The sequence below is a fragment of the Lethenteron reissneri genome, chromosome 26, assembly GCF_015708825.2.
Source record: "Lethenteron reissneri isolate LAM-NWPU_2019-01 chromosome 26, ASM1570882v1, whole genome shotgun sequence".
In the NCBI taxonomy this organism is placed as follows: Eukaryota; Metazoa; Chordata; class Hyperoartia; order Petromyzontiformes; family Petromyzontidae; genus Lethenteron; species Lethenteron reissneri.
Genome location: NC_083804.1, coordinates 21,013,253 through 21,039,327, shown reverse-complemented (window position 1 = coordinate 21,039,327; position 26,075 = coordinate 21,013,253). Strand labels below are relative to the sequence as shown.

The following is a 26,075-nucleotide window of genomic DNA, read 5'->3' as shown; positions in this document are numbered from 1 at the left end:
TCACGATCCTGCGACGCATTTTTTTTTAAGTGAATTACAAAATACGGCTTAGACACAAAAAAAACCCACAACAGCCACGTGCTGCTCATAAATAGGTGGGAACAATTGCGGCGAAACGAGCTGTGTCACCGATGTTCACGAGCGATCGCTGTGGTGGTGGTGGTCGTGGTGGTGTTGATGTTGGAGAGGGTTGGAACACCCCTGATATTTTTAAATGGCACAATCGGGACGGACCGCGAGCGGATTGGTTGATGCGCAACAATGGGTGGAGCCATGCGCCGTCGGGGGTGGTGGGTGGGTGGGTGGTGGGTGTTGCGTTTGTGTTGGTGATGGTGGTGGGGGGACAAGGAGGAGGGGGGGCGCTAGAGGAGGAAGGCTGAGCGCCGAACGCCGCTCTTTTCAGGACTCAACGCAACAACCTTGCTGTGAGCCATTGTGATGTTAAAAGAGCGCACATCAAAGTTTGCGGGACGTTCGACTCCAGTGAAAGGGAGGGGAAAACAAAATCCCGCTTAAACAGTGACAGCTCTCCAAACTCCAGCTGAAGTCTCCTCTCTTTCTAGAACGTATTTCGAGCGCTAGCGGAATAGCAAAAGTCGCGTTTTCAAAATTAGCGGAATATATCTATCTATCCAGTACACATTCTAGCCCATCCTAGTCCGTTCTTCGAGTGAGTGGGCGCTTTCCAGTTGTGGGCGCCTGCAGCTGTGACCCCGGTGGGCGTGTATTGAGCAACAGCATCAGCAAGCAGCATCATCATCAACAGGAGCAACAGCATTGAGCATCTCCTGGGAGCTCGAGGGACACTTGATGCCACACGGGCACGCGGCACAAGAGCCCTGCTGCGCACAGGCTCCCAGCACCGCTCCGGCCGAGCGAAGGAGACGGAATCTCCGCGGCCAGCGCTGATCTGTGGGAGCCGAGGAGCGAAGACGCTGAGCGTTGAAACAAGGGGAACGGGGGGGGCAGGGTCGCTCGGGGGCGAGGGGGGGCGAGTGCGAGTGAGCTCTCTGCCCGCGCAGCCGTGGTGCCGCCGCCGCCGCTGTGACTGGTGATGCGGTGGTAGGAAGACGTGGAACATTCCGACTCTCGACATCGGCTGCGTGACTCAACTGGATGATGATGATGGTTGATGGTGGTGGCGACGGTGATGATACGTGCAGCTGCTGAGGATGGAAGCGTGAGGTCGCATTGAAGACTTCTCCGACCCTTCGCCGTTCTGCAGTTGGACTCACTCCTCTTTCCAGCTCTGCGCATGTGTGTGTGTGTCTCTCTCTCTCTCTCTGTGTGTGTCTCCCTCATCTGACTCTTATCTACTCGGCGCCGACACGCGCCTGCCGCTCAAAGCCCGAGGATTAAACAAAAAGTAATGCCAAAATGGACGTTAGGATAGCCCTGTTGGTGGTGATCTTCGGAGCTGCGTTGCAAGCACGGGGTAAGTTTTCGCAGCACCGAGACGGAGATGATGGGAGAGCGCGTGGCTTCTCTCTCTCTCTCTCCCTTCCCACACTCTCTCTCTCTTACCCCCTCTCTCCGCTTTCGCTCGTCGGCACGCCGTTCTTGCTGTGTCGCTTTAACTCTTGCCAACTGCTGCTGCTGCGGCTCGGCACCGTAACGCTCGCGAGAGAGCGAGAGAAAAAAAAACTGCTAAGCGCAGAACGTGGAGGAGGAATTGGACGGTGCGATGAATTTGCGTCCATGGCTTGAATGTATCGCAGCATGCATATTCATGCCAAATTGCGTAGCACAAGAACGCCTTACCGGAGGTTCTTTACGACTCCAATTATCAGGAGGGAGAGTGTCGGTTTGGCGATGTTTGGCCAGTTCTATTCAATGGGTGTTTGACTTGCGTGTGGGGAGGTTAAACCAGAAAAAAACCCTACTCCAGGCGTACGAGGGGGGTGACACTCAATATTGCCATCTTCTAATCACACCACGTGTGGCTCCCCCACGCCTACAACACCTGGCAAGCCCCGGTGGCCGGTCCCCCAACCAAGGGCAGGAGTGCAGGCTCAAACCTGCTTGGATTTCTGTGGAGGTGGCAAGTAATTCAGGTTGATTTTGCCGTCCGTATCGTATACGTCGTAAATGTTCTATAAGGGCTAGAAAACTGAAATTCTACACGAATGTGGTCGAGTCTTTGCCCGTAACGAGGACAACCAGAACAACCAGCACACTCAAAATATCCAATTTGTGCCGCTCACAAATGATAGCCCGGAGGTTCGATGGTTGATTGGTTTCGTTCTGAAATGGTTGAAGCCTCGTGCCTAACGCATACTGAGTGGATCAAGTAATTCGCCTACAGTGGAGTGGAGAGTGACTCAATGGCGTTATAAAGCGGACCGGCTACTAAGTATTGCACGTACTGCGAACTGGTGCTGTACGAGTGTGCATGTGGTGCATAAACACCTCGTAAAAATTGTAGCAGCTTGCTTCAAAGCGTGCAAATTGCGTTACAGGACACGTGCAGTACGCTGTATACTGCATGCGTAGCGCATACAAGACAGCCAGGCGTATCATAGATACAAGGGCATGCGTATGTGTGTGCGCACATGTTTTTGCCATGCATGCTGAGGAACGTTTGTTGAGTCAGAATCTTTATTTAGACTGGAAGAATCCGATGAGCAATGAAGCTCTTTCTTTCACAGATGTCCAGTAGCGCACGGCCAACATCCGAGACGAATATCTGAAAACCGTATCTGGGGCCCTCCCCTAGGTCGACTCGGCCTTAAATGAGCTACATGATGCGGTGTGTAAACATCGGCTCTGGGGGAGACAAAGGCGGTCGGGCGTTGTGTTTGTCACATCACTCCCCTTCGTGCCCCGTTCTCATGGGTCCTCGCTAACAACAATACCACTTGACCCAACATTCTACTGGATGGCTATGCGCGCGGGGGGGGGGGGGGGGTCTTTGTCTTTGTATGTTGCAGTGTATAATTTTAACAGCATGTGCTAAAATATGTTTGGTGGCTCCGCCGCGCGCCCTTAAGGTTTATTTTAGCGGGGGGGCTGGGGGGGCAGGCTGGGGGGAATGACAGGCGCAGCGTGGTACGCGCGTGCGCTACGCTGCGCGCAAACGCACATGTGCTTCGGCGCGTTTGAAGGTTGAACAAGGAAGGGGGAGAGGAGGGAGGAGGGGAAAGAGGAAAAACACAAATCAAAAGCAGAATGCATCTCGCCCCGGCGGTGACAAATGCCTCGCCACGGTGACCTAGATTAGGTAATGCTCTGAATGTATTAATCAGTGTCCACGCACGTAACGGTTGCATTGGTGATGAGATGCATAATTAAGATTGCGACGGAGGTGGCGACACAGGTACAGAGGAGTGGAGTCTTTTTTTCTCCATCACCTTTTGCCAAGCGCTAAGGCGGGTTGGAATGCAATTTCCCAACAGCGAGAAGTACTCGTTGACAGCTTGTCTTACCTGACAGCAGAATTCATCATTGTCTGCAAACATGGTGTATCAACTGCTGGATGAAGGCTTCCCCCGTGCCGTCATACGATGGCCACAATTTCTACTCGTGCACACTGAGCTGATCTCTTTGCGAAAAATATCTGCTGGGGGGTCAGGTCTCTCTCTGTGTCTCTCTGGCGCGTTCCTCGCCTTTGGGTGATATTCCGTCGCCAGTCTTGTCCATGGGGTTTCATTCCTGCCATCCGGCATGTGGTCCGCCCAGGCCCCACTTTTCTTTACAACGTGAGATAATTTTCGCACGATACCTGACCCATGTTTATCTTTCTGTTTCTCGATGCAATTCCGGGCATGCGTCTCATCACGCTCCTCTGCGCACTTTCATCATGTGTGCCCATTAATCTTCATCAGTGTTGATGTTACCGAATCATGCGCGCCATAGCGGAGCAATGTTTCACCGACATCCGAATGGTTACTGTAGAACGAGTGTAAACACATCGCATCGCAGGGACGGCGAGAGATGGCGACTGCTTTCGAAGGGCCTTCATCCAGCAGTGGGTTGATAATTTCCGATGATGAATGAGTGAAAGGAGATGGGGCACGATGCGTGGAAAGTCTTCATCTTCGCCTTATATGTCATACAGCGGCATGCGGTCGGCTCTCAACAGGGTCATTGCTCGAAACGTTAGCGCAGTACTGCGGCAAGTACACCGTGTCATCGTTTTTAAAAAGAGAGAAGCGCTTCGGTTTGTTGTGTTTGCTGCTGAAGTATTTCAGCCGAGGGGAGCTCACAATAGCTTCACTCCCTTGTGTGTGTGCTTTTTTGTTATTCGCGAGCACACACGGTGATGTATTGGGCACCGCACAAACCGCGCGCAGAGGTCAGTGCAGGCAGGCTCGAGGTGGGGGGGGGTTCGGTAGGATGGAGAAGCGGGGGGGAGGGTCAGGGGGGGGGGGCAGGCGGAATGTGTGCTGTGCCGGGTGCTGGTCCCCACGCAATGGACGTGGTGACACGGGTCGCTGGTCCTGTTGCCATTTGAGATTAAACAAAGGAGAGCGAGGTGGTGGAGGAGAAGGAGTGGGGAGTGGGGTTGGTGAGGTCGGTTGGCATCGGCTAAAAAGGAGTGCGGGACCAGAGTTAACAATGCCGACCAGGGCGGGGGGTGGGGTGGAGGCTGGCCTCGAGTAATAGCCAAGAAGTTGTTGTCGCAACACTGAACACTCTCCTGGCCCCTTCGCAACGAGCGGTGGCGGGTTCTGGAGAGAGAGAGAGAAGTGGGCTGGTTGGTGGGGGCGCTCTGGCCTGTCAGTCGGCTAAAGTTCTAAGGGGCCGGTCTGGGCTGCGTTTGTGTCTTTGCCGAAACCCTTGAAATGGAACAGTGGCCACAACCGAACAAGGCGCCGCGCGACTTAGCAGGGCACTGTCACCCCGGCGTTACACGGTAGCGAGAGTGGTGCCCTTGATCAGGTTAAAGGGAAGATCCCCAGAGCGCTGCGAATGGGAGCTTCGTGAGAACAGCAGGCACGCACTCCACCCTCCAAACACCTCCACCGCTCCCCCCCCCCCCCCCCAGCGGCTTCTTCTTGTCCTCCTCTCAAAGTCCTCTGGACACGATGCGGGGAAGGGGAGGAGGGTGCTTGCAGGAAGCAGACAAGAGTCTTGCACGCACGTGGAGCCTGCTCGACACGATGCCTCTCGCCAAACCAACCGTACAGATGTCAGAGTTAGGGTGGCCTATAGGGGGAAAAGAGGGGTGATTGGAGCGGTGGCACACAGTGGCCTAGCGTACTTTGATAGAGCCCAGTAAACAAAGACATGAGTTTACCGGCTTCTGCATTGCCTGGGGTACCGCCGTGTAGACGGAGCGCTCTGGCCAATAACATCTGGCAACTCGGCAGCATTAGTTTAGCAAACCTAATTCTGCTGTTCAGACCCCTGAGGTCAAAATCGGTGCAGTGTATCCAGTGGTGGTGCTTGCCAATTGGGGGGGTGGGGTGGGCGGCTAAGCAGATTTTATTTTGGACTTCTCTTTCAATTTATGTAGTTTTAGTGAAACGAAAGAAGAGATATACACAACATTGGGAGCGAGATAAGGGAACCGTAGATAGAAGTCATCGCACAGATGTAGTGAGACGAGAGAAGAGACATGCATACAACGCAGAGACGAGAGTCATTTACATGAAATAGCTTCTTGCGTTTATTAAGATTTTAATTCGAGCTGCTATTCGATGCAGCCATATTTTGTTCTCATTAATCCGTAGCCTCAGTCTCTTATTGTGGCCGCCATACGCTTTTGCTTGGCTTCATATTTACGGCTCATATCTTATTTTAAATACACGCCGCTGCTTCCGTGACATTGGTCTGGAGAAGCCCATGGGCTGATGAACAGCAAAAATAAATATTTTATTTCCGCGTGCAGAGACGAAGGATCTATTTATTCGATTTGCTGTGATGCCCGTGCCTCCTAATGCGGTTATTGCGCGTGGCGCGGCGCGGCGTTCATTAAGGCTCCATCAAAGCGGACTCCCATCTCCGCAGCCCCCCCATCCTCCTCTTCCGCCACGCACACACATCATGGGGCCTTTGGGTAACGACTTGTATGTGACACAGCCTTTTTTGTCAATCAACTGCCGTATGGGGGGTGGTGGGGGGCGTTCCCCACGCCGTGCGGTTTGTGGTACGGAGCCCGGGGATATTATTTAACCATTCTTCAGCACGCTGGTCAAGTGCGGATTGGTGGTAAAGGGAGCACATAAGTACAGTACAGTAGAATGATAGATGTCTCCACTGCCCCTCCCCCCCGTGGCAGAGTAATGGGATGTCGAGTCTCAAACTCATGCGGGTGTCTCACGGGGCAGGGAAGACAAAGGCGGTTCGATTTCGTGATTTTCGGGTGGCGTTCACGGCCAGGGTCTGGCTCTGTGTAAGATGAATGGCTGATGCCCATCACATGATCCGCAAGCACAATGACAACCTCTTTGTGCACGGTCGCAGTTATTTGCCCATCCATGCACTGCCCAGGTTCAACCGCTGTGCTTAGCTTCTGAGATCGGGCGAGAGATCCGGCACATTCCGAGAGATTTGGTTATACTGTAACTGATAACTAGAGATTATCACAGATCCGTTTAAAAAGAAAAAAATGTGTCTTCAACAGGCAAAACATAATAATCGCAACTTGTTTGGCATGGCAAGGTGACATCAGCATTATTGCGCGCAATCTTACCGCTTGTCTTTGAGTAAGTCCACCTGGTTTTGTGAGCCGAGATTGTGGGATTTAAAGAAAACATAGGGCATATTCTTAGGTTTTTTTCGGTAAAGTCACGTAGGTAAAAAATTAAAATTAATAAAAGTAAAATTAAATTAAAATCACGACGTTTCGGAGGCAACACAAGCTTCCGTCTTCAGGTGGAACCGTCACAGCACACTTGCTTTATCAAGTAAATGAAAACATAGGGCAGTCGCAACTGTACAGATTTCATCTGTCTTAGGACCCATCAGTGGGCTACAGTAGATAGACAACTCTCCTATGTTGCTGATGTGTGTGCCTTGAGGCCAATGTTGATCCGAGCGCTCACGCGTTCCTTGAATTCGGACCAGAACACCCTCGCTCGCTTCCTGCGCGCCCGTTCCGATCGTTATTTAACTTACTTCCCATCCTTTTGATGCCCTGCGATTCGTTGTTTCCCCCCCCTCCTCCTCTTCCCTCGGTTTGTTTTGTGAGTAAATAAACGCGTCCTGCCGGCGGGAAGCCCATTCCCGCGACGATAACGATCAGAATTGGGTGCGAAGAAGCGACTCGGCTTTTTTTGTTTGTTTTTTACCCTCGCCGTTCCGTGTCTCCCACAACATAAATATTGTCTTAGTCCATCGGCCTATCGGCTTTCCAGACCAATATTATGCGGCGGCGGTGGCGGCGGCATTTGGTTAAGCAAGCAAACTCTTGGGCCTTCAGTTAAGCGTGTTAAACAAATGCTGCAAGATTTACCGATGTTATTAGCAAGAGGGCTTCGTCTAGAATACGCTACCCCCCTCACTGGACGTATAAAGCAACACCGTGCAGCATTGTAAACAATTCTACTGTTGTCAATCCACTGCTGCCCAGAGGCCTCCCGACGCAGTGCGCGTGTCGTGCGTGGCTTCTTTGACCATACTTCACCACGGCTGGCAGATGTGGAGGACTTGGTGAAGATGGAGGATGGGGAGGGGGGGCAGCATAGAAGCACAGTACAACATTGGATGTAGCTGCACTGCCCTCTGATGCTCACAATGTAGCCCCGCAGCAACAGCAGCAGCAACGGCCTATAACACCCACTGAGGGTCATGCATCTCAGCGCCGTCCAGGAATCAAAACGCCGATTAACTTTGCCGAGATCCGACGAGATCGGGGGCCGCATTCCGAGCGAGTTGGTCGCAGGCATGAACAGGACTCGATTAGCAGCAATTGATGGAGTTGCTCACACGTGGCCATCCGAAACGCACGGAGGGATGATAGAGTAGTTAGTGTGTGAGCGCACGTTGGTTCGTGTGCTTGGGGCTCGAAATGGAAGCCCCATCATCATTTCAACCCGGCTCCCACCACCCGAGCGTGTTTATATTGTATTTATTTATATCATCATCATCGTGCTGCCCTCGTTCCTGAGGTCCCACAGAGCAGTAATTACAGGTTTCCCACGTGTTGGTCCCAGCGTGGTGGCAAGTGTTAAGGTGGTGGTGGTGGTGGTTGTTGTTGGGGAAGAGGGGGAGGGGGGCATGTGTAGTTGTGGGGGGCATTCCTTGTGGGATGATGAGTCATCGGGCGCTTGTTTGAAGGTGCAGCAGTAAGGAGGCTCGTGTTTTAATAACGCTAATTCATACACGGAGGCGGGCGGGACCCAGAAAGGGTCTCGCCTACTGACTAGGGTGCACACACGGCGATGGGGAAAGTGAAGCTGGCATTCTTAATGGAAAGATAACACAGAGGCCGTGGTGGATTTCCATGTATTCACTTTCACAGTGGGGCCATCACCACTTGGTAATTGGGTGAAGGGGTCAAAATAAGTTCTCGGGCGTTTGGGCTTATGGAAAATGTGTGCTATAAAAACTAGCATTGCAATGAGCCTCTGATATGCACGTAGGACATTTCAAAACATGTCATCCTGAACGTAGATTATGACGCAATGCGTTTATCAAAACCGATTTATAAGGTCATCAACGTTGCCTGTTTGTTGTAGTCATCGTATGTTTGTTTATTTTGCTGTCCGTTTAGAATTAAATTTACTGATGTATCCCTGTGATCTTTCTAGGATTCTTGGTGTAGTTTAGTAAAAAAAAAACGTGTTTACATATTACAAGTACGTATGTATACATCTCCTGCATACATTGCATGCAGTATGTGTATAATTTCAAGTCTCCTTTGAAAAATAAACACAGCTATTGTATGTCTGCCCCTCCACTCAATCCGTTAAACTGCTTACAGACGTTGAATTTGTATGCATTGTTTGTGTAAATATATATGGCATTGCAAACAACACTGTATGCTTTATGCAAACAGGGAATGATATTGTCATTCTGGTAATGAATCAATTATTTGCATACTCTGAAGAAAATCAGCTTGCAGGGAACTTTTTTTTTAAAGAATAAATACTCTCGAGTTCGAATGAACACGCTATCCTTTGTAGTTTCTGGACTGGCAGTTTGTTTACAAAGTGTAAACATTGCAGTTCACATTTTTTTAAGGTCGTTCCTTCTCTGACTAAAACTGAGCCTCCTTATCAGCTTCTGACGATAAGTCACAAACTTGTATATATGGGCACCGATGTTCGTGAATGGTTATGAGGGGTTTGGGGAAGGTGGGGAGTATACGGGTTATGTTTTGTCTGGTTTTGATTTTTTTTCTTGCTGATGTGAAAAGGAGTTTGGAAGAGGCGTGGGGAGGTGGGAGGTGAGGGGGTGGTCGAGTTTGGTTGGTGGTGTAGGGGAGTTCTTTTTTTACAGTAACACGTGACGGAACTGCTCTGTACGGGTCGGACTTCCTCCGTGGGAAGAAGGAGGCAGCCAGCGGTCAGTAGACACGTGATGGATGGCACCAGAGGTCAGGAAGGGCGACTGCGACAAACAAAAGGTGGCATCTGATTTAAAACCCCCATAGCAGTTCCCCCCAATCATGCATTCCTCGCTGGCACATTAGAACAGATCAGCTGGTTTGAATTTTTTTGAAAGCACAAAAACGGTTTTTTGAAGGTGCTGAAGCATATGAAAGGCACGTTTTGTAATGGCCTGCTTGGAACTGTGGTCAAGCCACACACTAGTGCAGTCAAGTCTGACAGATGCTACTTTAAAAGATCAGGGATCTGGAGAGTCTGCACTGTGGCACTGTTTCTCGCAGACCCCCCCAAAAATTAAAATAAATGTTCAGCTTTAAAACACTTGCAGTTTAGGCACCTTGGCTATTTGTATTTATATTTAAGTAATCATTCGTCAATAATTTATAACCCATTGATACAGAGGGCCTGACATGCCAATACCAAGGTCAATGAATGAATCAATACAAATTCAGAAGGGATGTGAATTGGTTTAACCATGTGTGCAACATGTTATTTCTAAAGGAAGTAGGCCATTTCCATCAATAACAGCTATTGACAAATATGTGGCCTCATGCGCAAATAATATACAGTGTACTGTGCAGTGTGCATGGCGTATGATACACACAATCCCTCATATTTCCGAGTGCAATTATGACATAATTGCTGCAATGTAGGCGGCTTGTCTTCTCAATTCAGGGACACCGCTTTAGCCATCTGTGGCGCACAGACCCCATGAGGCCAGTCCAAATGATTTTTGAGATCTGGCCCTGGGGCTGTAAGCCCATGGGGTGAGACCAAAATACCACTAAAGACGCCCATATAGCCCAGAGAAACTGGACGTTTTCAAAACCACCTGCAATGAAGGAAAATTCACGGGCCAAAATGGACCCACCGCTGGTGGCCTTGGACCAAGTGGCACACACGAGGCCTCGGAAAAATGAAGATAAAGATTCACGCATGAAAAACAGGAGGGATCGTGCAATAACACTTGCAGACAATGTCCAACCGAGATCGCCGATTTATGTTTCAGGTGTCAGGCACAGTTATTGATTGTATTCATACGAACCAAATATCGGCTCTTCTCTGGCCTGCCCTGCGGCATGAGTCCCACAGGCCTGAAGCAGCTGTTCACTGAGCCAATTTCTGCCTAATTGGCACTGGAGGAAGCAGGATATTTGAGGGAGGGTAGTGAGGATTCTCATTTGGGAGTGGGAGCGATTTGGGGCTGGTGATGATGGTGGCGGAGATATTGTAGTTTTGGATTCCTTTTTTGCCAGCACAATTCAACCACCGTTTGACGAAAATAAATCCTTAAAATTGCTAAAGTTGTGTTTTTACGTCTCATAAAACTGTAATGTGTATAGAAGCAATAAAAGCACAGCTGAATATTGCAAAGCATGAATACTGGCATACCTAAGGCGTAGTGACAGCCCTGTACTCTATCAGATCTGCCAGGCAGCCTGGGGGTTAATGGTATGCATTGTATTCCCAAACATGTCAAATGTGGTCAAAATATATTTTCAGCAGCGGAGCAAATATTGTGTTCACATTGTGAATGCAGCCATGGCAAAACGGTTCTTGCTAATGGACTGAGCCTGAATGCCAATAGCTGTGAAGCGTCTCGTGTAACCCCCCAGCTGCATTCCTCGCAATTGAAAGCAGCAAGAATGTTGTGCAAGGCCACATCTGATGTAATTACAGGTGCAAGGCAATATTGAGGCATTACCATGAAAACCTATTAGGGGAGCCCAATAGATTGATTAGAGGTATCACAATCATGAGTTGTTTGTGGCATGCGCCTTCAGGGAGTATGGCCGGGCTGGTTTGGCGTGGGTTGGAAGACCCAGAGATTGGGAGGGTGAGCTGTGCTTTGAGAAATTGGAAAGTGAAGGCTAAAAAGGGAACCCCGTTGCATTTTGGCACACCCGAATGGGTGTCAAATGTCGGCCGCCCGGTATCTTGTTAATTTGCAACCATCAGGTCATGCCAATGTTTGCCAAGTGTACGTAAATGTTGATTGTTGATATTGGCGACCACCCTGTGCATAGGCAGTCGACTGCGGCAGGCTCCCTGGCTGACTGCCCTTCTCCCCCCCTCCCACCTCGCTCTCCCCCCTCCCTTACTCGTCTGAATTGGCCTAATGCATTTCCATTAATAATTAAATCGATCATTCTTCTCCTGGCTCCCACGACAGCGGAGAAAAGTTTATTTCTGCAAATATGAAGAAGATAAATAATTTTCATTTCGGCTAAATTAAATTGCCCCAGGATGAAATGAAAGCTTTTTTTTCTCTCTTCCCTAGAATACAATAAAGCGTGAGACCCGAGGGAACCCACTGGCGCATACGAGGCACAGTCAAGAAGTTTTGAGAACGAGATACTAAAAGCAGTCACGGTGGCAGTGGTCGGCTTATTATGAAGCCTCAATCTTAATTTAGTGAAACGCTGTATACAGCAGCGTGTACAATACATTATTGGTGGCATCTGAGATGAAAAAACGTGGCATTAATGGTGTGTCATCGTACTTGCAGCATCTATTTCCTTGAACTTTTTTCGCTGTCCTTCGTACATTATTTTGGCCTGGAGCGATACGATGACAGGGTGCGGAGAGCACAAGTACCGTGCCCCCTGGTGACCCCGTCACAAGCAGATTGAATTATAAATCAAAATCTGATGAAGGTAGGAACACAGAAAATCAGGCCCTTGGGCAAAATCTAGCTTGAAAAATAATAATAATATCACACAATAATAACTTAAGCATCCATCCACGCCCGAACGCAATTTGGGCTGAAATGTTGCGACAGCCCTAGAAAGGGCCCGGCCCCAGCATCTCGTGAAGTGACGATGGCGGTGAGAGATGAGGAGGCTCGTGAAAGGCCCCCCCCCCCCCCCCCGTTTATGCGAAACCGGCGGACACACAAAAATTCCCTGCGGTGGAAAAAAATGGCCGATAAGGCGAAGTGGTTTTGTCGGGGCGAGGCGCAGAAGCCATCGAGAGCGACACGCTCGGCCTGCTCCCTCCTCCTCCGCCTGGGAATGCGGCGCCACTCTGCCCTTGCTTCTCCTGCACCACTCAATTCATTACACTTGGACGCAGATGTTCTCATACTTCTTCCCCCAATGACCCCCCCCCCACACTCCTGCTCCTCCACCACCCCCCCCCCCGCTTCTATTTAAAATGTGTATTTCTAATTAAATTAAACATAATCACATTTGCCTTGGATTATTGAGCTTAATAATATTGCGTTGCCCCTTTCATTCAGAGGCATGTCCTCTACCTCTTTTTTTTTGCCGTGGTCGCTCACATTCTATCTCAATTGCTCGCTTCTTCGCCCCTTTCTCTCCCTATCTTGCTCTCACTCGCTCTCTACTCTGCACTCTGTCTCTCTCTTGGTGGCTGCTGCTGCTGTGTTTGCTTGTGTCTCTCTCCTTTTCTCACCTTTCTATTTGTGTCCAGATTCTCTCTGTAACAACACAGACCATGCTATACTTGTGTTTGTCATTTTACGCTCTTCATCTCCTTCCCATCTCTACATTCTCTCATCCAATTTCTTTGCTCCATTTTACCGCAGCAGCACCGGTCCGTGTGGTTTTGTCTCGCCCCGTGTCTTTCATTTTTTTTCCTTTCTTGCGTCTTGTCGCCGTCGCTCACCTCCGCACTCTGTCGCACGCCAATCACAGGGTCATGACGGCGCTCTGCTCTCCTGCCACTGGGGCATGGAGCGGCGGCGATTGGAAGTGACGTGCGGTGTCACGGCCCTGGGATGGGTGCTTATGAAAGGCGCATGGTTTTTCTTTGCTGGTTTTATTAGTGTTTCGATTGCGTGATTAGCTTGTCATCGGCCTGCCAGTGAGCATTCCGTTAATCCCAGAATTAACCCTGGCAGATGGAAGGCGACAGGCCTGGAGTTTTCTTGTAAATGAGAGTGATTAACAGATTAAATGGGATTATAAGTTGCATGGACCATCCTATCTCCGGGAAACAGACTGCGTCATGTGTCCTTTAATCCCTAAGTCTGGCATTAGCAGTTCGAAACAATTGAGGTGTCTGTGTTGGTGCACGGTATTATATATATTTTTTAAACAATATAACACGTTTTTAATTCGAAACTGAATTGGACCCTAAATTTGAACGTCATTAACTTCTGAAATTACCTGTGATATTTTAAGCCCAGTAATTACTAGCCTATACTCAACGTCCTTCTTGATGCCTTCGTATAGATAGAGCCAATAATGCAGTGTGATCTTTAACACACAACATCCAACATATATTTTGACCACCAAGAATATGAATCCCTGCAGTCACGAAAGCTTTAAATCAAAACATCCAGGCCTTTTGGAGAAGAAAAATATTCACGACTTTTAACCGTACACAGCAGCAATGAGAATCAAATTACATCACCACGCATGTGCTGTTATGTGTAATGAAAAATATTATTTGCTGGTCCTCCATTTGTCTCGCTTGCAGAGAGGCTCCTTGTGTTGTACTGCAGTAAATCAAATGGGCTTTTTTCCCATTCGTAAAAGCACTTTCGAAGGGCTGCTTGTTAATGCAATTGGTGCATTTGCTTTCCATTGGAGCACATTAGCTATCTAAATAAAAGGTTGGGTCTCATTGTAAGAAGAGCGGGGCGATATTATGCAGATTTAAGAACAAGTCTGCCACTTGGACAACAGTCAGATCGGCTGCAAATCCGCCAGTGCCCAACGATGGCACAGCTTTCCTGTGAGCAGTCGTGACAGAGCAAAGCAGAAGCCCAGGAAGCTGAAAGTCACTTTGTTGTTTTAAACTTTTCTTCTGCAAGAGATCGCATTGCTCACCGCTCCATGGGCATTATTGCTGCTGACTCGCAATGCAAATCTGTCTTGATATTTGTTTTCATTCACGTCCCCGTGGCTCACAGAAGGCAACAGCTCGCAGCTTTGGTGGTGCCAGTGGTGGAGAGGTGTTAACTACCTCGCCCGGTATACAGGAGGTTGTGGGTTCGATCACCGACCCTGATGCCTGTGTATTTGGAGTTTGTGTGTTCTCCCCGTGGTCGCGTGGATTTTTCTCCACGTCCTCCGGTTGTCTCCTCCACATTTAGAAACATGCGTTTAGAGCATTTGGCTGCTATACATTTCCACATGTGGCCAGGTCGCTTCTGAAAAAGAGTGATAGAGCTTAGTGGGCCCTATCTGGTGAAATAAATAATAAAAAACTTTTGAGACATGCGTGTGTTACCGCTTTTTGATATATGAGCAAATTGATAACAAAATGTAGTAGCGTATTTCTCAGGTTTGTTTTCGTTTGAAAACATATACAAGACTACACTGACAATTAAAACAAATGCTGATGCCCTCTTTCTACCGTTCCAACAGAACAGGCTGTTTCAGTAAACCGTGGTAATCTTGCACAAATTCAAGTCCATTTTCGAGCCATAATGGTGGCTTCAAAACCGTCCTCCAGTTATGTTGGAGCCACGTAGTAAGCTGCAGTTCCTTTAAAGGTGACATTGTGTTGCCTTGGAATATAAGGTAGTAGCAATAATATTAATAATGCAAACGATATGTCCAGGAAAACCATCACTGAATCGTAAGACTTTCAGGAGGGTTCTGCATTGGGATGTTTGGCTTCACGTGAGATGAACCCGGAGAGCCAGGAGAAACCCCATGCGTACAATAGGACAACACTCAGAAGCGCCATGCAAATATATTCAATAGAAATCCAGACTCAGTCTGGTGATTCAACTAAACCGATACATGAGCCGCACAATTTTAGCCCTGCTGCAATCCACTGACACCTCGTAGTCTCAACAGCCCCGTGCCTATAACACCTGAGACACACGGGTGGGTGGTCACCCACCTGAGCACTAATCAGGCTCAAGCCTACTTAGCTCCCGAGATCCAACGAGGTGAGGGTCATAGGCATTGTCTGGGCAGTAGCATCTGGCCATGTGATCGTGACAACAGGCATCTTTAGCCGCGCATTAAAGACAAAGACAAAGATCCCCCGTGTAGCCTTAACAGACTGTTAAGGCGAGTGCTGTTATCGAGCACCTATAAAGGCTGGAACGGCACAGAAGGGGATGGGTAGTCGGCACCACGCCTGACCGCCTTTGTCTCCCTGATGGTGATGTTTTTACACACCAGGTACTTATTTGAGGCTGAGTCGACCTACGGGGAGGCCCAGGACGGTTTTAGATAATCACCACTGGTGTTGGTGGCCGTGAGCGGGAATTGAACTCGGGTCGCCGGGTTCTTAGGCGCAGCGCCGCTAACCGCTGCGCCACCGCTCCCCACATACGTACACGTCCTCCGACCAGCTGATCTGGCAGCTTTTCCTCTTTACGCGATTAAGAGCGCTACGAGCACTACGTCCGCGTCAGGGCGCAAGTATTGCCAGGCGGCACTAACGACGGATTAGGGCCAGACCCCAGGACCTCCCGAGGGGAAGAGATAATGCGGGCTTTGCTGTATCGGTGGAGGTTTGTCGCGTGTGCGAGTATGCAATCCTGTGCTCGTAACGCGCATTTAATAATGTCGCGTTGCCAACTTGGCATCCGCTGCCAGGGGGGCACGACTGCCCCTGCCGCTGCGCCCGCAGGTCACTCTTCATTTGCCCAAAGTCAGCTGCGTTGAATTGTCATAGCGGACAATTTACAAGGGAAAGTGTCAGTGGAAAAGAGGCAACAATATATGTGAAGTTCATACAATGCCCAAACCGTTCCATTAGACGGCATCCGCAACGGTTGGCCGTGATAACCAAAATCACGATGAGCATTGCGTTGCATTTCTTACATGTACATGGAAAACGTATAAAATAATGAATTCGTAATTTATTAAACTATACATCATGAAATGTGTTTGGTAAATGAATACACCTGAACCCTTTAGCCAGAGCCTTACGCCTCGTGACCTCACGTGCTGGTAATTGTACGAATAATAGTCCTGTTATTTACACGAATGGTAATACATCCTTTGCGAGACGGCAAGTTTACTGTAAGGTCGTTTGCTAGCCTCTTGAATGGCGCATTATATATATATATTTGTTTTTATTGCCGTCCGTTGCAGTCGGTCAATCGAAACAACTGACATTGTTCCTCGGCGGCCCGGTGTTTTCCTAGGCCACGGCTGAGGCTTACTTTAGAAGGCAGGTGCGCCAGTTCGCTTTTTCCGAACACTCCTCGTGAGCTGGTGGAATTCCTGGGCTGTGTTTGCTTGGGGCATTCAAGAAGCTCAAGGTTTTGGTGCGAATGGGGGGGGCAGCTCTTTTTTTTGTGCGTGCGTGTGCAAAGCCAAGAGTGGGCACACGGATCACGAGCCAATGCGGCATGGGAAAGCTCGGTCACTGTGTTTATCCAACAGGTGAAGTGCTGAATGACAGCAAGTTAAACACTCGCAGCTCTGAAAGCACTTCTACCAGTGTTTCTATTTGGCAAATTGAAACAGCAACGGAACAGCGGACGCCTCACGACCTAAAATGTTCGCCACGTGCCGGCCGCAAAACCAGCGAAAGCCAGTGAAGTGTAAAAAAAAAAGCATCGACAATTTTCCGTGGATCTCAGTGAAATTTTCTGAATGCTTTCTTTGTATGTACATCAGTCCACTCTCATTCATCTTCAGGATGCAGGACCATCGCTCAAAGTGTATTTCACTGAAGCCGGATTTTGGAAGGTGAAATAAGTGTGTGGTGACATTTTTCTCCATAGAGGGTTTTTTTTCTCTCCCACTTCACTAATGGCCTGTCCTCTTAAGAGTCGCTGCGTAAACTTTCGTATGTTGCTGAGCTACTGAATTCCAAAAAGTGCTTCGATCAAAATACACTTCGTGACGGGTTGACTGTGGTGTAATTGGCGGGGGCTCCCCCCCCCCCCCCCCCCACCTTTCCTTCATTCTCTTTGGCAACTCAATGCGCAATAACAGACAAAACCACAGCCTTGGGAGAGGGCAGACTCACAGAAATGGATTATGTCAAACAAAACAAAATCCACGCCGACTGATTAGATTATTTCGAACTGGCAGCGATCCATCCTGGCCCAGCGTACAGCCGGCACACGCCCACTTCGTGCCCGGCTTCCCGAAGAACGCCTCGTTTGGAGGGCACACTCCGGCATTTCTTTTTTCCATCAGCGCCCGGTCACAATCTCGGACTCAGCGGGCGAGCGGGGCCTCTGACAGATGCAGCGCTCGTTGCAGGCCTCGTGCACGTGCTTCAAAGTGAGGCTTGCAGCTCTTCACTGAAGCCAATGCAGAGTGGCGTTTAGTGACTAAAATTGGGCTCGTTAAAGGAATACGTGCTTGTATATTTAGCGTTTGAACTATTCCCCGGCCGCAATTCAATTGCAGATTCAGTTTCCCCCCAAGCTCTCCCAGATACACACTGCTCATAATTGGCTTTCGGACTTTTTTCTTTTTTTGCCCGGTGACTGTAAATAAGGGCAAAGCTCGCCATAGGCAAAGACAACAGCATCTCTGACAATCATCCTGTTTAGTGAAGAGTTTTTAAAATGGTGTTTAATTGAAATTCTAACATCAATAATTATCTCTTTGAATCCCACACCAAGGAAATTAGAGTGCTTATCCATATTGATCTGACAGTCAAGGCAAGAGTTAATGGAATATAAAGGAGTGTGAATGATCAAAGAGAAGCTGCACTGTCAAGCCAACGAGATATCTCAAGTTTTCATCGGTGGTTATTAATTCAAAAGCCACCGCATGGGTTTGGTTTGATGGTCAAAATTCTATCACATATCATGCGAGAGGACTTTCAAAGATGACTTATTGGATTGCATCTCTTAATTAAGCCGTCAACCCGGTAACGGCTGCTTCCAGCACTTTTATTTGGTGTGATCCGTATTCTCGCATGCATGGATTGTCCAGTCCAGCCGATTTTTATTTACATTCTACGCGTTCATCGAGGCCTATAAGAGTGTTGGCGGGTGCAGCATTTTACAGTTGCTCACACACCAAATGGGCTTTGATCAAAGTGCAGTTTATGCTGGCATTACTGTGCCATAATTGGCAACCCATTTTGTGCCCTATGAATGAAAAGAATAACAAACAAACCCACAGCTAAGCGCAGATGGATATTACAGTCGAAGGCGGTGATTGATGATTTTGTATTGAACCAGGAGCCATACCGCAGGCATCGTACGTATGTGCTTGTGTGCGTATGTGAACGTGTGTCAAAGTGTAGCGTAATAATATTGAAGAAAACATTGTATACATCTCTCTGATCCAAAACAAGAGATCAGATGTTTCTTCAAACAAGCCATGATCAAAGATTATTTGTGAGAACATCAAAAACCAAATTTTTTAATTGAAATGTATAGCTTGACATTTTCTGGTAATGCTCAATTATTTGTGCGCGGGCCTTAATTTCAGCCAGAGCAGTCTGGGGCTGCCCTCTGGAAAATAATTATTATATTTCCCAGCAACCCCTTAGTGGAGGATCTTCCACCAACAGTGGCGTGAGCAAGCGATTGCAGGACTCTTAAACGCGATGAACTCTCATGACCTCGTCGAGAAGCATAAACCATCACGCGAACTCCGGTCATCCTCGCAGCGACGGCTTTTGGCTGGCAATCGAACAAAGGCGGCCACTGCATCGCGCGCTTTCAGATCTGCTTCTGCGGCCGTCTGGAATGCTCTTCCTTCTGACATGAAGAAGTCACTGGAACTATGCACTTTGAAATGTAGATTGAAAATATTTTTCCCAATTGTAGTCTCACAAACACCCGCCCGCACTCTTTTCCGTTCCCAGGGTCCCGCTTGCGCCAGGAGGACGCGCCCCCGCGCATCGCGGAGCATCCGTCGGACCTGATTGTGTCGCGCGGCGAGCCGGCCACGCTCAACTGCAAGGCGGAGGGGCGCCCGGTGCCCACCGTCGAGTGGTACAAGGATGGCGAGCGCGTGGAGACCGACCGCGACGACCCGCGCTCGCACCGCATGCTGCTGCCCACCGGCTCGCTCTTCTTTCTGCGCATCGTGCACGGTCGGCGCACCAAGACGGACGAGGGCAGCTACGTGTGCGTCGCGCGCAACTACCTGGGCGAGGCCGTGAGCCGCAACGCGTCGCTCGAGGTGGCAAGTGAGTACTCGCGACACGTCGGTTGTGGCTTGCGCGTTGGGGGGAGGGGGGGGGGCGGAGGCGGTAAAGGGGGGAGGATAAAGAACCCGGACGTGCGTTTTGTGGTGGTTTACATCACTCGGTCGTTGGTAAGCTCCGCGCTTTGAAGCCCGTTTGCCCGCGGTCGGTGTTTTAAATTCCACTGCCAGCGCCAAATGAAGCTGGGAGGATTTTTTTGCCGAAGAGCATTGCCTTTGATGATGCACGCTTTAATCACAACGGCGATTATTTACTCAGGAGAGCATCACTGCACCTCTCGGTGATTTTTCAGGAGGGTGGTGATGCATTGGGATGTTTGGCCAATGCCATTTAATGTTTGTTTGGTTCGATGTGGGAGGAAACCGGAGAACGAAGAGAAACCCCACCACACATCAGAGGGGGTGATACACAGTACGTCCATCTCATGGTCACTCCTCAGAGCCCTGCACCTACAACACCTGGCAAGTCCTGGTGTTCTTTAATCCAAGTGTAGTGACGCATATTGAGTCACTGTTGTGTTAGCACTAGCCACTGTGAGAAGAATGCAATTGTGCGTCTTAGAGCCTCTCTCTGTCACCAGAAGTACGCATGGCATACGGGACAGGCTGGGTGAACCCGAAAGGGCACGTGACCAGGAGAGGATAAGGAAGGGGGCCAGAAAGGGGACCGAGAAGTCATGTGATGTGAGGTCCCAAAACCTTTTGGGAAGACCCCGAAGGGGGCGTGGCGGAGGACGGAGCAAGGCCGTCGTGCTACGGTCTTCGCTCTTCGGGCACGACATCGTGGACCAGGCAGCGCGGTAGCTGACCTGGTCCGATTAGCCCGTTAAGTGGTTAAGTAGTTGCCCGTGGTGGTTACCACCCTATGTCGTTACCCCGCCAGGAGTGTATATAGTTATGTAGTTACCCTGTTGGGGTGTATAAACACATTCCTGCGGAGGGAGCTGGTAGGAACGTTGGGTTGCTCGGTCAATGGCCAGGGTCAACGGCGGCGTGGTGTATTCCGCAAATATGCCCGACTGTGAGGGCGGGCACAAGCCGGCGTGAGTAGGTTAAACGTTGAGTTTTATAAGGGCACCACCCCCCATCCAGCCCCAACCTCCCCACCCAGCCCCTCTCCACCCTCCCCTCCCAGCCCCTCCCCACCCTCCCCTCCCCACCCAGCCCCTCCCTGCACGACGGACGGACAAATTAATCCCCTGTGGGCTGGTGTAACCAGGAGGTTCCTACCAGTATTAATGTGTTGCCTCCAAGTTAGAAGTGTCTGCCTCCATGGAACCCACTACACAAGTGCTAACAAGGCTCAGCTTTCCCTAGCTGCTGGGATCTGACGATATCGAGTGCAATCATGATGATTTGGTCATAGACTAAATCATTAAAAAAAATAACTACGTGACATTGCAAGAGGAGACCAGCAGTAGCATAATGCAGCCAAAAGCTAAACTATCCTATGAGCACAATGCTGCATTTACATTCACTTCCTTTTACCAATTCCCAGGTCTCGTGGAAAATAATTATTTTATCTCATTTAGTTATCTATTTTTGTAACGGCGGAGAAGTTCTTGCCTTGAGTGCTTTAAAAAAAAATCTTCCGAAAACCATGAACAAAGAGAGACACGTGACTGCTTTTAAGTTTATTGAGAGCAGCAAGCAGGTCCACATTGCAGACTGGTCTTAGCCTTGAGGAAGCTCCATGGGGGCCAATTTATATTTTTAAAACAAGGTCTCGGGAGTGTGAAAACATATCCCAAACAATCGGCTGGAATTGTGGACCTTATTAGCCACCTACCTGGAATTGAGTTGGCGTGTCAGCCCACATCCACCATTACCCCAGCACCAGACGTGTACTTACAAAGGATCAGGAACAATTACCGGAACATGTTATTTTGCATGAATGTACAGTATCGTGTCGACCATGACCATCGCACCTGCATCGACGGTTTACCCCACGTCAATATGATGATATCGTCCGCATAATATAACAGTGTCTCAATGGGCTTACATCCCGGTTACAAATAAATTGACTCCTTGTTGAGGCACTCATTTGCCACCAGTGAGCTAAGCTAGGCATTAAGGCAAAATTAATGGCCACTGGTGTGCGATTTGTCCTTGCGTTGTCTTTTCGACATTTCAGAACATTTTACAACAGTGGTAAAATATGATAATGGTAGCTTATGGACACTCGATTTTTTCACCGCAACCAAAATGTGCTGTTTGATAAGCTACAACTCTCCCGCAGGTGCTGATTATTCAGTATAATGTGATTGGGGATAACTGGAGGGCCCGCTGGCTGCGGCAGGCATGATTGATGACTGCGCGTGCAGGTGCTGATTTCAATGAGTCTACATTAAGGAGAGATGCACTGGCCAGATATGGCTGAGTATGTGGCTCTTCGTGTGAAAATGAATCCCTTTTCTTTCTCAGCGTTCAGGTGGAAACAAGCCAGAAGATCTTTCATGGGTACTTAAAAAAAGTCCACTTTTTATATGAATGTGCCAAGGTTGTAAAATACATGAGCAATTTTTTTTAAGGCGCTTTCAGCATGACACCAATTAGGTTAATCTACCACTTTCTGAGATGCTGGGTGTTTTAATTAAAGCATTAAACGATTGACTTGGTACATCAACGCGACTTGATTTCTGCCTAAACTGTGCGACATATGGTATTTGGCGGGTGCACAGTTCCAGTGCCCAAAATTCCAACATGAAAGGTTCTGCAGGTACAGGTAGGCTTCTTGAAATCTCATCCCCTGCAGCCCCCCGGCGCATGACGATTGTAGGAATGTGTGATTACGTCTCGAAATGAGAACCCCCCCCAACCCCCCAGCCACAGCAACACCGACGTTCCCGCAGTTCTTTTCCCCGACGAAGTGGCGGGGGGGGGGGGGGGTTCTGCGTAAAAAATTGGCCGCCGAGTCGAACGTGCAGCTTCAAAGGCGACCACTGAGAGGTAACCGAAAGGGGAGGACGTTTGCAGCTGTCGCGGGGGAACAAAAACCTTCGTTGCCCCCCCGTTCGGAGAAGGCAACGGGAGAGCAGAGGCCCGCGCGCTCGTCGTCAAAACCCCCGCGGGGCGCGTCCAGCCCTTTGGAGAAAGCCCCATGTGAGGGCCCCCCCCCCTTCCCCAGGAGGCGAAGGTTGGCCACGTTGGCCCAGTACCTCGTGGCTCACGGCCCACGGTTGGGAGTGAACTCCTCACCGCTTGTAGCGGTGCGTCACATCAAACGGACTGCCGGGCCGTTGGTTGGCGTCGGTTTTGGCCTCCGAGTCGAGCGGAGCAGCTCCCAGCACACGCGTCGGGTTACGGCAGTTCACAAGCTTCTGCCAAAATAAAAAACCAACTCGCATGCTTGGCAGGCCCTTTCGTGTCATTTCGGATTAGAAAACGCTCGTACGAACAGTCAAAAGTTTCCCGCGCGCGAGTTGAATAAAAAACAAACACATCGGTCTGGAGATGCTTCTACATTTGGAATAGCATTTGAACGCCACTCACCTATAGCAGCTGTGGTGGGGGGGGGAGATGCACCATAGCTGGAAGCGTGCGCCACACAAGGCGGCTGCCGGGGTGGGGGCCTGGTTATTGAGGCCGGCGAAGGGTGGAGGCTGCGGGACAGTGACGTCGCCGGTCTGCGGGGGCTTTCGGGAAAGCCGGCTGACAATTAGATGTAAAATCAACCTAGCGGCGACTTAGCATTTGTATGTATGCATCGCGGGTCAGAGCGACGGCTGCTGCGTTTGCATTATTCTCTGGTGAGCCATTTTTATATTTAACATGTGTTAGGGTTTTGGATCTGGGGTCACGGTGGCGGGTGCCCTCTTCAAGCGGCACTGTTCCTGACAGCTTGATCTATTGATCAACGTGAGGTGCTGACAGTGTAAATGAAAATTCATGAAAAATTGATGCACTCCCTCGATCACCGTCCCATCTCCTATTCTTCCACGGCAAATTATGGCCGGCCAGCTGAGAACACTCGTGACCTTACTCTTGGCCCGTGCCCTCGAGCCCCCAGCATCCAACAACGCCGTTCCATACACCCACCCACCCCCCTCCCCCCACTGCTTACACTCTGCGTTATTCCTACCCCCCCCCCGCCCACTCACCCACCACATTCTCCATGCTTTCCCCCCTCCCAGCTCCCATCTCCAACCCGTTTTGCCTCCTTCCACCTCCTCCTCTCCTCTCCACCCACCAGCATCACCCAACTTGCCAAGGGTGTGGGGGGGTGGACCTGGTTCAGAGGTCAGGGTTCATCAGGCACTTGTGAGGCGGACGGTTGAATTTCAGATATTCATGGTGTGGGAAGGGGGGGGGGTTGCGAGGAGACGGATACATGACCCCTGCTCTTCTTTGGGGAGACACGCAGTTCTGCAAATTTAACCAGATGTATTCTTGATCAGTGTTCAAAAAATTACTACGCTTCATGTGCAATGAATGGGTGCCTGAGTGTGTGTGTATGCGTTTTGGTGAAGCGGTTAGCGCCGCTACGCTACGAACCCAGTGACCCGAATTCGATTCCCGCTCATGGCTACCAACATCAGTGGCCATTTTCTGAACCGGTCCTGGGCCTCCCCTAGGTCGACTCAGCCTACACGAGTACCTGGTGCGGTGTGTAAAAGCATCGCCACTCGGGAGACAAAGGCGGCTGGGCGTGGTGCTGGCCACCCACCCCCTCGTGTGCCGTGCCGGCCTTAATAGGTGCTCACTAACAACACTTGCCCCAACAGTCTGTTTAGGCTATACGGAGGATCTTTGTCTTTATATATGCGCACACACACACAAGCTGCAATCAAAGCATTTTTGCGACTGAGATTCCAAAGATGTTGCGCCAACCTAATGTCACCGCAGTTCCGATAGTTCATTTCTAAGCCACTTCTTATGATATCATGATGAGATCAAAGGGTTATGTATGAAAAGAAGAGTAATATGAGTGTTTGTACTTTGATGACCTTGTTCTCAACAATTTTTTGACCACTGTCCTGTATGCGCGTCTGCGTGTTTGTGCGCAAATTTTTTGTTTATGAATTTTTTGGTTCCGTGTATTTCCTTCCTGGGGTGGGTGTTTAATTGTAGGGTCGGACAGATGGCAGGTAACTCACGCCCCAAAGGGGTGCAGGAGGTTGTGATTTTGAGGCAGACGCGTGGCACAGACAAAAGCCCACGCAGGGGGGTCGGCACACGTCTGATGAAATTACAGAGTGTCAGGCGTCGAGACGGACAGCCAAGCAGGGCAGATAGATGGACGGGCAAAGGACACAATGCACGTGTCGCCATGGAGACCTGTGGGTGGGACGGCGACAAAAGAGGCGGTGGGGGGGGGGGGTCCCTTTTAAGAAAATGAAACATTTTATGCCACCATGATGTTTGGCAGGAGTCCACTGGTTGGCAGAGTTGCGAGAAATCTGCGTTGTCGGCTGCAGGAGATTTGTTTCCCAATACGGAGCATTGCACCAGCGGCGTAAGTCCTGAAACTCTCGTTCCGTTGGCACGAGCGGAGCGTAACATTCTGCAAGCGCTGTAAATATTGTGGTGGGCATCGGGAGAGCCGCGGGCATCACAATATCAAGCTGGGCTTTCGAGAGACCGGTGGGGTGCGACACATGTGACACGGCGGGGTGAGATCTGCGGACAGATGGCTGCTTGGGGAAGGAATTAGCAGAGCCAGGAAGGAGGCATTGCATCTGTCCCCTTGTGTCACAGTATCAGGGACAGGGCTGATAAAACAGAGCACTGTCAAAGCCTCCGCTATGATTCATGTCACCGCACTGCACGCTCGCCACAACGCGTGCACGATGGGGGGGGTTTATTGTCCGGAATGGAGAATTGTAGATTTTCCACAAATCTGCGCTGCGATCGTTCAACGTGGGGCATTAAGGGCTGAAAGGATGACAAAATATGAGTCGCAGCTGTGAAGCCCTGCAGCAGGCCCTTGCCATATCCCTCTCAACCTGACCCTTCCCCTCACACCTTCGTGCTCCTCAAAAGTCTTCCGTTCCATCACAATCCACCCTCATGCCAAAGGTGTCTCCCCATAAAGGATGGAGGAGGAGGAGGAGGGGATGGAGGGAGTTGTACTTTAATCAATACCTTCCCAGGGGTTGGGACCTCCACGGAGCGTCCCCTACAATTGGGCTCCGTGCTGTCCGCGACTACGATCGCAACGTTTTCTGCGCAGCAGGTCAAATGCGAAAAGGAGAAGTGAGAAATATTGTGGTGCTTTTGAGGTGTCCATTGCTGTTAATCGTGGGGAGGGGGGTGGAAATAGAATGAAAACAAACTTTTTAGGGGGTTTTTTTTTCCCTTTGTGTTACCGAATTCTAAAACATCCCCTCTTTTCCTAAACATTGGATTATTTTTGCCGATACAATCAACGCCTTGGCTTTGGCAACAGGGTGTTAAACTACTGAAGCAGAACGATTGGTTTTGTAATGATTTAGGGATAAGGATTTGCATTTATCTGGCACTGAATTGCAACTGCATCTCGTTTATAGTTATTTGTTAATCCACTACTCGC

The 26,075-nt window shown here is 49.7% G+C and overlaps 1 protein-coding gene across 1 annotated transcript in view; it reads left to right on the top strand.

Moving 5' to 3' along the window:
* Positions 1-26,075, top strand: part of LOC133347856 (roundabout homolog 2-like) — a 277,152-nt gene that overhangs the window by 120,922 nt on the left and 130,155 nt on the right. The window contains 1 exon segment of the mRNA XM_061560535.1: positions 19,221-19,547. Coding sequence (XP_061416519.1) covers positions 19,221-19,547 — 327 coding nt within the window.